The following is a 13,251-nucleotide window of genomic DNA, read 5'->3' on the forward strand; positions in this document are numbered from 1 at the left end:
ACGACTGACTCTGGAAAGCTGGTTCACTTTCAGAACTACACACACCCGGACGATCACACTACACAAATCATGAGCTTTATATGGTGATCATTTCCTGTATTTTTGTGACCTCGATATCTGATTCAGAGGTGAATTTGTAAGAAGAAATTTGATTTTAGTCACTCTTAGTGGTCAAAGGGTCAAAACAAATGCGAAGCTACATCTAATACCGAATCATCAAGATTACCTTGAGAAACACGATGAAGAGAATTTAGGAACATTTTCCGTTTCGATCTGCTGCCCTTCAGAAATATAAGCACCTGGTTTTACTTCCCTTGCTGGCTAAACTCACCTTGAGTGAACATTTTGACTTGTTTAGGTTTGTTATACCAGATCGTTTCTTGTTCCCCTGAAAGTCATTAAATTCCTTAAGTTTATCATCCCTTGCCGTCTGGACACGAGGATGGCTCCCTTTTGTCACCTCTATTCAACCTCTCACCTTCATCTTTAAAGGTCCATGTAGTTGTAAAGCGTCTGTCTTGCGTCCCACACCACATCCTGTAAGAATTACTTAGACGCAGCTTAGTATTAGCGACTGCTCACTTTTTATCGCCGGGGAAAAGGGGGAGGGGTTGGGACGGAGGATTTTGATAAAATGATGAATGATCTTAATCCACTGCAAGGCTATGTGATATATTTAGAACCCTCACCTTCTTTGCTGGCAGCTAAATAGCGCTCAATTTTCTTTAGTCCTTCACCTACACTCTACTAGCGACAAATGGTCCCCACACCGTTCCCATGTGATCTTTCCGCCAACATCCTCGCCCCTTCGTCTCACCCCACTCAGACGATTAATGGTGGCTAGAATTAATGATTGGTCCCCGGTAAACTTTAATTGTTCAATCCAAGGTGCTAGATTTAATAATGTTATGGAGTGAGAAGAGATACGTATTTACCTTCTCTTGGTGACGTAATTATGGGCCGATCAATTCGAAACTTCAGCAGCAGCACCATTAACTATTGCGAGACTGTGCTAAATTCTACAACATTTGTTAGTCACCTAAAGAATCGCTCAATATTTGGTGGACCAAATTTGGCCCGAGGTGGCGGGAATTTGAGCGAGGCAATCTTCAAAAGTTCAAATGCTCAGGGGGGGTTGCCCGCGAGGGATGTTAGCTTCGAATGTACAGTGGACGAAATGATCGGCAGTGTTGCGTGATCACGTGAAGGTGCATACTATGTGACCTTTCCCAAGGGGTGTTAGGTTACGAAATAATAATTAGTTTGTGGGATATTTGCATAGTAATCTGTTTGGTCAGAGTCGTATGCGAGAGACTTACCATTATGGCGAGGAAACTGATTGAAACTCTCTTTACATACTGCTTCGTTACATATTATGGGCTGATGATGTTCTTTGTAGTCTTATGGCAGATGATACGTCGACTTGCAATCCCTCCTCGAGCAAAGCGAAGAGAAACCCGTAAGTGGGTCGGCCCAATGTTTGTCGGCCACGTAGTGAATTTTTCCTGCGTTTATTTTACACCATACAAGCATAGTTCTTATGCATTACAATGGGTAGACTCGTCTAAAGAAAGCGTTCTCATGCCTATCCTCCCTTCCCTCTTCAGCCTGTCTCTTTTTGGGACAATATATCCCACTGACTATTGCTTCTATCTCCAGAAAGATTCCTGAAATGTTGTTTAAGTGAAAAGAATCATATGTTACTTTTAAATTTGCATGGGGGGGAGGAAGAAAAAGCATTTCAACAACTGTTTTTTCAAAAATCTTTCTCTGGCTACGTTCTTTTTTACTTTAGAGTAGTATCTGTAGACAGCCGTGTTTGCTTGTGAAGGTCAAAGGCTCCATCGTAGGGATTCTAGCGAGTTGTTTTCTGTGTTGTGGGATATCAAAAAGAAATACTGATGCAAATGAGAGCTAGTTGTCTGTGAAAGTCCGCCATCTGGACTGGACTGATTTTCAAAGTAAAAGTAATATTGGACTATATCTGGGTTAGCTACCTTCTAAGACTTGTACTCATAGCTTTTGGAAAATAGAAGGAATTCTCCATGTAAGGATTTTTTTTTCTGTCTTTTAGTTTATGATGTAGAAACAAATTTTGGTGATTCTAAAGGAATTTTAAACCTAAGATATCTGATGAAGTGAAGGTTTGCACACTTTAAATAAATGGCAGTCCATGACTGCATGAGCCTGCTGTTGTATGGTTTTAGATTGTTTCAGTAAAAAAGCAATGTGGTTTAAAATGCGGAGGGGCTAATGCACAGCCCTCATTGATGCAAAACTTGCAAACATAGGAGGACTTGGTCAGAACAGAGTCTTAAAACTGGTCCATCAACAGGCCAGGGACAGGGCAGGGAATTAAAAGAACAGTGAAACTTGTGCATCCCATATAATTTTATAGTAAACTTTGCCACTTTGCCACTTTGCACGCTCTGTTTACCTAGGGCAATGGAATTGAAGATATAAGGTTTTAGCCCTTACCACTTTCACTTTTTGGTTGTCTTTCTTTTTCTCATCTTTTTCCTTTTCATCCTTTTGATTTGCATTCTTCTTCAAAGGATATGTTAGATATGTTCAGAGTAAAATGCCATATGCCTTTTTTTAATTAGGGCTATTAAAATAAAGATATTAATGTAAATGTAAAAATGTTTTAAGTTCAAATTGATAACAAGTCAACAAGTTGAAATGCAGAGGTGAGACTCTGAACAAACATAGAACTAAACCCATCAAACCAAAATGACTCTAAAAAAACCCATGTCAGATTTGTTCAACGATGGCCAGAGTTGGAGCTGAACCAGCACAAGTCAAGAGACAAGAGACGTTACAGCTGTCTTACAATAGTCCACCATTTTGAAAACCATAAAGAGTTTAGGGGAAGGTTTATGGACTTACACCATTACCAACCATTATGTAGTGCCTACAGCGTTGTATATTGTATATGCACAGTTTTTCATGTGTCTTTAGTATATTGATGAGAATTGATTTTCTTCTTTTTCTGTGTTGTCAGCTCCAGTATGCCTTCTAAACCCTGAACTTGGAACTCACCACTTTCTAAGAACAGCTTCAAACATAAAAATTCACTATGTGGCCAAAGGTGATCCACAAAAACCACTTATGCTCTGCCTTCATGGCTTCCCTGAGGTGTGTCAGTGATAAAACATGTATGAGTTACTCTATTAGAGGGAGGGGTGGGAGGGGGGGAGAGAGGGTAACACAGAGAGTTTTATTGTATCACTTGATGTAAACAAACCAACTCTTCCTTGAATGGGGATACAAAATGGTAGATTTTCTTAACAGCTAACCAGCTGAATAGGATTGGGTTGGTCTAGAAAAAAGGAACCACTTTGTTTTCACCCAAAACTAGTTAAATAATTTTTTATCTGATTTCCAAACTGTTCCTTATAAAGTGCCCTGTTATGCATCATTTAATTCTTTGTGGTGTTTAGAGTTGTGCTGATGAAATATTGTCTTAAGTATTTTGTGTTACAAACACTTATTTTTGAAATGTACAATACATGTAGATATGTAAACTACCAGTCCTCTATAGGAACAGTGTCCATTTTCTTGCTACAGTATACATGTTTTTTGATGTATGTATTATGTTGTGTTGTATTTCTTGGCTTGCACCTGCAGTTTTGGTATTCATGGCGATATCAGTTGAAAGCTTTCAGTGATGAGTATAGGGTGGTTGCAGTAGATATGAGGTAAATTGAGAAGATTGTCATCAAATAATTTCATTCCATGTGATTTTTAACTTGTGACTAGTATTTGATTTAGGAGAAGTTAACTACTGCAGTATCAAACAAATGCTTGTTAAATAATTTCTTTCAACTGGCTACCACCCTGTTGACAATGTATACATGCCAAATACACCAAGTTTTCTTTTTTTTACACTGTTGAATAAGATATGGACTCAAGGTCTCTTTTTATTATTGCACAATAATGATAATGATAATAATAATATTATAGTCAATTGTTTGATTTTGACAGCATATTTGCAAATATCTAGAGGGTATATAAGAGTTGCTTAAACCTCTAGTTTTTAATTCAGTTTTGGAAGATTGAAGCCTTGTAGGTCCAGAAAACAGCTGAAATGTGTTAGGTATGATAATAGTACTCTGTTTTTTTCTTTTAGGGGTTATGGACTTAGTGATCATCCAGTAGGAAAGGACAAATACAAGGGTTCATACTTGGTGAATGATGTCAAAGAAGTGGTAAGTTGAAATTTTAAATTAATGGTGGTAATTTTATATAACAATTATGTTGATAATAGAGAAGGATATTTTTTTTGGTCTTGTCACGAGTGTGGATAAAGAAAAAATTCTGAGTCCCCAGGAGGAATCGCACCTCAGACCTTCAGATTCCATGTTCCAATGCTTTAACTGCTGAACCATGGAGACTCCATGGTGAGCAAGGTCTATTATGAAGTTCATATGACACATGTCCTGTACACTGCTAGGATCTGCAATGTGTAGAATAGTAGTTTTCTGTAAATGTTGTTGAACAGTAGCAACACATCAGCCTGGAAAATGTAATATGTTGTGCAAATTGCTGTTGTCCTCTGAAATAATAATATCATGTTGATAATGTTGACTATAACAATGATTATGATCATAATGATATTGATTACAATTATAGTCAAAAGGAAAGTCAATGCACATATATTGCTAACAAAGATAAATTTTAGAGTAAAAAGATATTTATGTCCTTTTTTTGTGAAGTGAAGTTGGTTTGTGCTTTTTTGTGGGGGTCTGTATCCAAAAGCTTCCTGTTAGATGTCTTTTTTATGCTTGTTTAATGATGTAACAAGTTGATGGTAACTATGAAAGCATGTTACTCACATGTTTCCCAGTGACTCTGAGGTGCACTTAATCTTCACAGTTCTTGCAGCATAGTTTTGTTATAATTAGTCTATGTGGTGATTGCCTTAAATAGCCCTTTTTGATTCATTTTCTTACCAGTTAAACCAGCCAGGGGTATTTCTTTCCCCTTAGCTTGTGTGTTGGTGATGGTTAACACTTCATCCCTACACCCTCCTACGCATGACATGCCCGTCCCCTTTTACCATAACAGGGTACTGTTACTGACCTAATTTAAAGACAAACTTGTGTGTAATCATGTATTTGTGTTGTTTGCGTATGCATTGATATTTGTATCCACAGATTGAGGGACTGGGCTACAGTTCATGTGTGTTGCTTGCCCATGACTGGGGAGGTGCCATTGCATGGTAAAAAAATTCTCATTTTATGGCTTATTTGAAAGAATAGTAATTTTCTGTAAATGTTGTTGAATAATAGCAACACATCAGCCTGGAAAATGTAGTATATTATCCAAATTGCTGTTTTCCATTGAAATAATTGTTAAGTCTGGCTGTGACAACCTAAAGGTGCAGTGACAAATTTTGTCCTGTTGCCCTAAGAGAGGTTGTTTTCTCATCACAATTTCAATACTTATCCAGTGAAAATAAGGGGAGAAGATACATGGATATCAGCTAACAAGTATTGTCATGGGAAAAAATGATAAAGAAAAAAAACATTTTGTCCAATGTAGTTTTAAAGGAAATGTCTGGAGGTTGGAAGGGAGAATTTGAATTTATTTCAGGGAGGTAACATGGAAGGGACTAAGTCTTAATCAGCCATGGGTCTTTTCAGAGTATTTCTTCTTTGTTAGAGATTTTTGATTGTGCATTGATCAATTTGAAGCTTCAAGAACATGCTCATTAGCTGGGGAAAGTGAACTTTTACCTTTAAACACCTCCATGTCTGAAGATGAAACACTTGTACTCCTCTGGAAAGACTTGATACTTTTGGGTCGAATTTCCTACCTCACCCAGGCAAGGTTCAAATTCCCTACCCACTCCCCTACTTCACTGAACAAATGTAACCTGTTTTTCTTTCTTTTAGGAGGTTCACCCACATTCACCCTGAGTTTGTTGACCGGCTGATTCTGTGCAACATTCCACATCCAGCGTATGTGTTGCTTAAGTTTTAGCTATAAAAAGATCATCCACTTTCCACTTTCCATCTCTATTACAGTCTGTATTGTTATTTAAATGTAACTGTTATTAAATTGTTGGAAATGTTTGCTAGGCATGACAAACATGAGTGGGTCATTGGGGCTAGCAACCTAAGAGCACTCAAATGTGTACTGTTGTATTTATTTTCTTAATTAATTTGACTCTCTTTGCTTTATTATTCATTCAATAGCCATGGTTAACCCTTTAGCTCCAGCCAAGACCTGTTTATTAATTCTCCCTTTTAGCTGCTACACATTTCCTTATAAACGAGTTATGAGAATATGGTGTTGGATCAAGATAAATCTAATACCTTGGCTAACAAGGTTGTGTGTTCTTTCCTGTTTGCTGGATAATGTATAGTTCATACAAGGAGAAGTTACATGAAATTAGAAGATCCTCGCAGCTAAGAACACTACTGAAACTAGTAGTTGTAAGTAGGACCTGAAAAAAATTTCAGGCCCGTACGGGATTTGAACCCATGACCTCTGCAATACCGGTGCAGTGCTCTACCAATTGAGCTAACAAGCCAACTGGGAGCTGGTCAATAATACAGGCCTGATGTTTATTTGTACCCAATTCATTGACCAGCTCCCAGTTGGCTTGTTAGCTCAATTGGTAGAGCGCTGCACCGGTATCGCAGAGGTCATGGGTTCAAATCCCGTACGGGCCTGAAATTTTTTTCAGGTCCTACTTACAACTACTAGTTTCAGTAGTGTTCTTAGCTGTGAGGATCTTCTAATTTCATCTTTCCACCGCAGTGCAAATATGTGAATTTTCATATATCTAAATCGAGAAGTTACATGTTTATCTCTACTGGGATTCTCAAGGTTTTAAAAAAATATCAATAGTCATTTCTTTCCATTATTATTTATTCAGATGCTTTGCAAAGTGTTTGAAGTCATCTAAGAAACAATTCCATGCTTCCTGGGTAAGAGACTATTTGTTTTATTACAATCTAAAACTGATTTTCAATACAAGTTATATTATCGGTACTTACCATAACGAAACTTATGAAACAGAACTTAAAATTACACTACATTGTCTTGAAGTGCAATAAATTATATAATATCACAAAAAAAGAAAATTTGAATAGTTTCAAATAATAGGAAATATTAATAAACAGTTTCTTCTCTTTCTTAACTGTGTTGAAAAACCAGTGCACATCAGTGAATGAAAGAAGAGGAAGGAGAAGGAGAAGTGAAGGAACTTTTATTACCATTTACATCCTTTCACTCTCAATTTATAAAAAGCAATTCTCTTCACTGTCCACCTTACATTTCCTATAATTTTAGCTTTGAGAATTAATTTTGGTGTTTGATAAAAAAATATCCCTAATTTGATATTTTCCTTTCCTCTTTTTGCCTTTCTGCTTGAAATGTATTGATATTTTAAGGCTAAATTTCTTTTTGGTCACTCCTGGGAGTGAAAGGGTTGAATGTTTTCCTTTACAAGATGACAGCTATGGAAGATCAGTGCTTAGATATCCACTCAACCCAAATTCTCCCCTTTGGTTACTGTGAATTTCTTGTTGATTTATTTGACATCATTTTGTTTAATTTATATCACCTTCTGGCTAATAAGTTAGTATGTTGTCATGTATGGTTATTGTTTGGTTAAGTTGGATCCCTAGCTATTACCTCTGTGAGTGAAAGGTTTAAAATAGTTAACAACTATTCATCAAAGTGAAGGCAGCTAGCTGTGAGGTAAATATCCATTGCTAACCACCAACACTAAGGTGAATAGTTGTTGTACTATATACTAAAACAGGGAAAAAGTATGGCACAAAAGGTGATTTTGACTGATTTATTCCTGCAAGTTTTTCAGAGGTGAATGGTGAATAACTATTTACCAAAGTGGAGGTGAATAACTTTTTCAGAATATACCACACAGAAACAAAAAAAATCAGTTTATTTCTGTCATGATACCAAAAATTGGTTGGTAATTAAATTTTTTGACATGCGATTTTGTCTCTTCAGCTGCTTGGAGGTGAATAGTACTTGCCATTCACTTCAACACCAATCACTTTTGCATCAGTCACTTCTGCTCTAATCACTTCTGCATCAATCACTTCGGCATCAATCACTTCCGCACCTATCACTTCTGCATCAATCAGTACTGCTACACGTGAAAAGCACTATTCACCTGTGTGGTATATACAAACAAAAGATATTCAGAGTTTTAGTTGCCAATTGGAAAGCACCTTCAGTGCTATCCACTGTTTTAGTTAACAAATAGAGAAGCCTTGACTGTGCTCTGTTCTGCTGCACGCAGGAAGCGGCTAGAGCACGAAAGAAGTGTAGGGAGAAACACGGAGATGTAGTCAAGTGTTTCTCCCCACTTCTTGAGTGCTCTAGCCGCTTCCTAAGTGCTTTACAACAGAACAGAGCACAGTCAAGGCTTCTCTATTTGTTTTATAATAAAGAATCTGTTAAATTCCCCAAGCATTACTTTCAATTTTCAAAACAAACTTTATTTCCAAAGCAAACAAAGGTGTCGTCAGCATTAATTAACCCCTAATGTCACACCCTAATGCACTTTTGTACAAAAGTCAAAGGTCTTACTTTTTTGATGATTTTGTTTTCTTTTGCAGTACATGTTTTTCTTTCAGTTGCCTTACCTTCCAGAGTACGTGCTAGAGATGGATGACTTCAAAGTTTTTGACGAAGGTTTTGGGGTAATGATAGTTGCATTTAACTTAAGTTGTTGAAACTTAAATGTTTGATTGTGCCTATGATGATTAGCATTATCTTGATATTATCTCTTTTTAGTGTCTCTTTTTAGCTCTTAAAAGTTTAGTTGCATGCTTAAGTGTCTGGTGATAAGGCTATGGAATATAATATGATAACAACAGGAAATAGGGTTCCTCGTTTGTTGTAACCTTGTATGAGAAATGGACTTAACAAGATGGTGATATTGTTAGTATGATAATGTAATCACTTGTGATGTTAACTGTAATCCATACATTAACTGTGAATCATGAGGCAAAAAAATGTTATTTCATAATTTTGGTATTTTGCTTTTACCAATAACCGCAGCCTGTTTTACATAAGAATGAATGGCCTTCTATCCTGGACAGAAAGTTTTGTACTTTAAAGATCCATTTTTGAAGAATCTACTGTCTCCATTACACCCCCTTGTTAAAGCCTGAAGTACTTTTACTCAAGGTTTATTACAGTAGTTTTTATTCCAGGGGGGTGCTTTAGGGGAAGTTTTACTAACTGCAACTGGAATTTTTTCTTTATTTTGTTAACAGGAAGGCAAAAATTTCCACGAAGAAGATTTAGAGGCATACAAATATTCTATGTGTCAGTCTGGGTGCAGTGGTCCTGTAAATTACTACAGGGCTGCATTTTCACACAGAGATTTGCCTCCCACAACCTTTCACACCAAGATCAAGGCTCCTACCCTTGTGGTTTGGGTAAGTCAGAAATAAAAATCCAACCTTGTAACGTTGGTAGGGAGTTTGAAAAGTTATGATGGCCACACGTCAACCGTCTTTGAAATGGTCGACTTAAAACTGATCTGGGATTTTCTTAGTAGATTTGCGTGAGGCTTCATGTGTTTATTGCGTAAAATGGCGCTAGCATTTTACAACCTGGATACAGGGCCTTTGTTCTGCTCTTAAAATATTTTGTTTCATCATAATCTCTCTACCGAGGGGGCTCTGGGAAAACACATTCGCAATTGCACTTCCAAGAAACCCCACCCCACTCCTGGTGATCTCTTGGTTTGCAAGAGTTTGTCTCCGATCTGCAATCACAGAGGTTTTTTTTCTTTTTTTACTCACCTACTATGCCAAATTGAGATATGACTGCCTCTGTTTTCAAATGCGGAAGAATTTTAAATTTTCCGCAATATTGTGGATTTTGTGTGAATTTTATGTATGTGACTATAAGGTTTTCTCAGTTGATTGATTTCTCGCACGAAACTTGAAAAATGAACAAGTGTATTTACATACAAATCAAAGATTCAGGACTTGAACGGAATTGAACCTTGAGCATCCTTGATGTTCTGACAGAAATGGAATGTATGGGAGTATATACTAGGAACTGAACAGTGAAGGTAAAAAAAGTATTTATTCTGGAGTAAAATAATTACTTCTTGATATAAGGCGTTTTTCGTCCAATACTAGTTCCCTGGTGTGATTCTTAATCGTAAAATTGTGTTGTTCATCTTAGAAAGCTAACAGGACCTTGGATTGATTGAATTTAATACCGTTATTATTATTGTTTCAATATCAGCTTGTTTTTTAAAGGAGCACCTTGATTTCCTTTGCATTTTAGGGCACAGGAGATGCGTTTCTAATGGTGGAAACGTTGAAAGGAACAGAAGATTTTGTGGAAGACTTGACCATCAAGTAAGGCGTTAATTTTTTCAGTGATGATGCGGAGGTTTCAAAAATAACCTGCGCTAGACCGCCGCCCTATAAGACCTCTTACCACCGTCTGTGAAGCTTCCAAGAAGATGTCCAGAATGCTGGAAATTACCTTTCCGTGATTTTAGGGTTTTTCATGTAACATGTTTGATAGCCTGACATTTGAACTTTTAAAATTGTAAACAGCTCGAGTCAGTCAGTTTCCTAATGTGATTACCATATGTTCACCCAACAGTGATAGCGAAAACATCTTATTTTGCTCTGAGGCAACACTAAAACGTGTTGGTGACCCACGGAAACTAAAATGTCAAAATAATTTACCCTCGTCAGCTGAATAGGTTGTGAAAATAGACAAATTCACCTGTGAAACAGCGTCATCTTGATAAAACGCCATTCGCTTCTTCTCAATTTTAACAGATACGTTGACGGAGCAACTCACTGGGTCCAAATCGATGAATATGAGGACGTGAACAAACACATTCGTGAGTTTCTCAATGTCCATCCTCTGGAATCTTTACAGAAACCAGATTAAGAGAAGACGTGAACATATCAGGGTGCCTTTTCGTTGATAACCTCTGTTCCGAAGAAGAAAGTGGATTTCTGTCAAAACTTTCGAAGAAATAAGTCTTCTGTTCTTAGAAAATAGAGTGGAAATAACTGATAACTTGGTATCAATTGGTAGTTCTCGCAATCATCATCAGGATCTTGAAGTTTGTAATATTTAGAGAAATTTGCCCTTATGGATGATATGAATAGTATTCCATATATTTTACGTAGGGTTTCTTACAAGGGAAGCAGTGTTAGATCACATAACAATTATCAATTAGATGAGAATGAAAGTATATGAAAATATATGACTTTCATATATTCTAACCGTTTATTAATTAGATGATGTTGAAAGATGTTAGAGATTCGTCCAGCTTACTGTTGGATGCTCACTACTAACGGAGCCACTTAGAAACCCCTGGTGAACTGGGCTCGAGCTAGGCCATTTCTAGAATGGACGATGTTTTTGTTATGAAGTTGTTAGTTTTCAGGAATGTGTTATGATAAAACTCGAAGACTTAAGTCGGGAGGGTTTGTGTGCAGTTTCCTTCGACATTTTAATAAATATAAATCAAAGTATTTTCACTGCACACATGGCTAAAGAAAACTCGGAGGAAAACTTGCAGGAGTACAGTTTTATCATGCAACACCTTAATAAATGTCTTTGTCTAGTCGCCTAGAATCATAGATATTATTGATTACAAGCTTTGAGAAGGTGGACCATCAAAGAAGAAAATTATCTCCGATAAACTTTGAAGGAATAGTAGCTTATTTTTATGCGACCAAAGAGTAATCGCCGCGTGGTCGTTCGCCTTTCCACGCGCTTGAGACTGTGACTGTGACTGACCCCAGAGAAATGAGTCATTTTTGCTTCCCCTATTAGTGAGAAAAAGAATGATAGTATAATAATAACAATAAAAATAAATAAAACTAAAAGAATAACGACAGTAAACAAACAAACAAACAGATGATTAAATCTCCCGAAATCCCCTCCTTTGCCCCTCCTTTACCTCCTGGTGATGTGTACCTGTGTTCTGATTGGCTATTGTGACCTTTAGTGTTGATTCCGACCGAAGAGCACTCTGATTTTCAAAGAAGTAAAATACGCCTTATGGAATTAATTGAGAAGTGAAATCATCCTTTTTCAACGTGTTAGCTGACTAGAATTTTCTTAGTTCGTTTTGCCACTGCAGCATAGAGAGGAAGCAGTGGCCTATAGCTGTTGGCAGAAAGGTTGTAGGAGAAAAAGTGGATGCGACCACTTCGAAAGGACTTTCATGTCACGGTTTCTTGAGTCAGGATGTCAGGGAAATTTAAGAAAACATCACTGTCAGGAAAAGGCAAAACAAGTTTGATATTCTAATTTGGTAAGACTGACTTTAAATTCTAAACTTGATAACAAAGAGAACAAACTGACCCGATTGCAGTATTCACGTGTAGGTCGGCATTCATCCCCTGTTCATTAGATCTTTTGTCCATATTTATTTGTTAAACTTATCACTAACTACCGGATATCCAGATTACCTTGTTGCGTGCACTTTGTGTTCTTTGCCAACAACCTTGTTGCGTGCACTTTGTGTTCTTTGCCAACAACCTTTCTGCGGAATTAGGGTCCGGACGCACTGGACTGACAAAATTTGTTAGGCCCTACCAAAAATCTCGACAAAATTTGTCTCTGCCAAATTTTCAATTTGTTAAGCGTGGACGTATTGAGACACAGGAAAATATTCGTTAGCCACTTATTTCAACCACATGAGACAAGAGCCACCATCGCAACGTTCGAATGATTTTCGGATCTACCAAACATAGCAGGCGACATCGATGGGACACATCCAAAAATAAAGACTCCAAAAGTAAGCGCTGTCGACTAGTTTAGCCGATATAAATTGAACAATACTTGGCCCCGGAGAGACAGCTGGAACGTAAACTTGGGAACCGTAATAGTTGTATTCTGAGTAAGGATCGCTATGCATTATACCGAGGTAGGAATCTTCCATCTTTACCGTTTGATTGCCGCGCAACTAAGAAACAATTTCGGCGGGCTTCGGATTGAAATACTCCGACCAAAAATAGAGGTCAAATTTTCTTGATTGAGATTGTTCTTCAAATCATGGCGTGTAAATTGACAAATCTGTCAGATTTCACGCCTGACAAAAATTTGTCCTGCTCCGAGGCAAGCGACGGCGTCTCTGAGGTTTGGTAAGCCTTGACAAAATCTGAGGGAACTGGTGACAGATTTTTTCGCAAAATAAACAAAATTTGCCCAGTTCGTCCGGGCCCTCAGACAACATAATTAATGACGTCACCTAAAAGCAAC

General features: G+C 37.4%; 1 protein-coding gene across 1 annotated transcript; it reads left to right on the forward strand.

Moving 5' to 3' along the window:
- Window positions 1–1,235: 1,235 nt before the first annotated feature.
- On the forward strand, window positions 1,236–11,900 carry LOC131786449 (epoxide hydrolase 4). Its single transcript, XM_059103513.2, has 11 exons — window positions 1,236–1,459; window positions 3,005–3,138; window positions 3,631–3,701; window positions 4,133–4,211; window positions 5,160–5,224; window positions 5,901–5,966; window positions 6,890–6,941; window positions 8,604–8,687; window positions 9,267–9,431; window positions 10,297–10,370; window positions 10,806–11,900. Exons 1-11 carry the CDS (start codon window positions 1,324–1,326, stop codon window positions 10,918–10,920), a joined length of 1,041 nt encoding a protein of 346 aa, XP_058959496.1. The 5' UTR covers window positions 1,236–1,323; the 3' UTR covers window positions 10,921–11,900.
- Window positions 11,901–13,251: the final 1,351 nt, after the last annotated feature.

The sequence above is a fragment of the Pocillopora verrucosa genome, chromosome 12 (genome assembly GCF_036669915.1).
Source record: "Pocillopora verrucosa isolate sample1 chromosome 12, ASM3666991v2, whole genome shotgun sequence".
Classification (NCBI taxonomy): domain Eukaryota; kingdom Metazoa; phylum Cnidaria; class Anthozoa; order Scleractinia; family Pocilloporidae; genus Pocillopora; species Pocillopora verrucosa.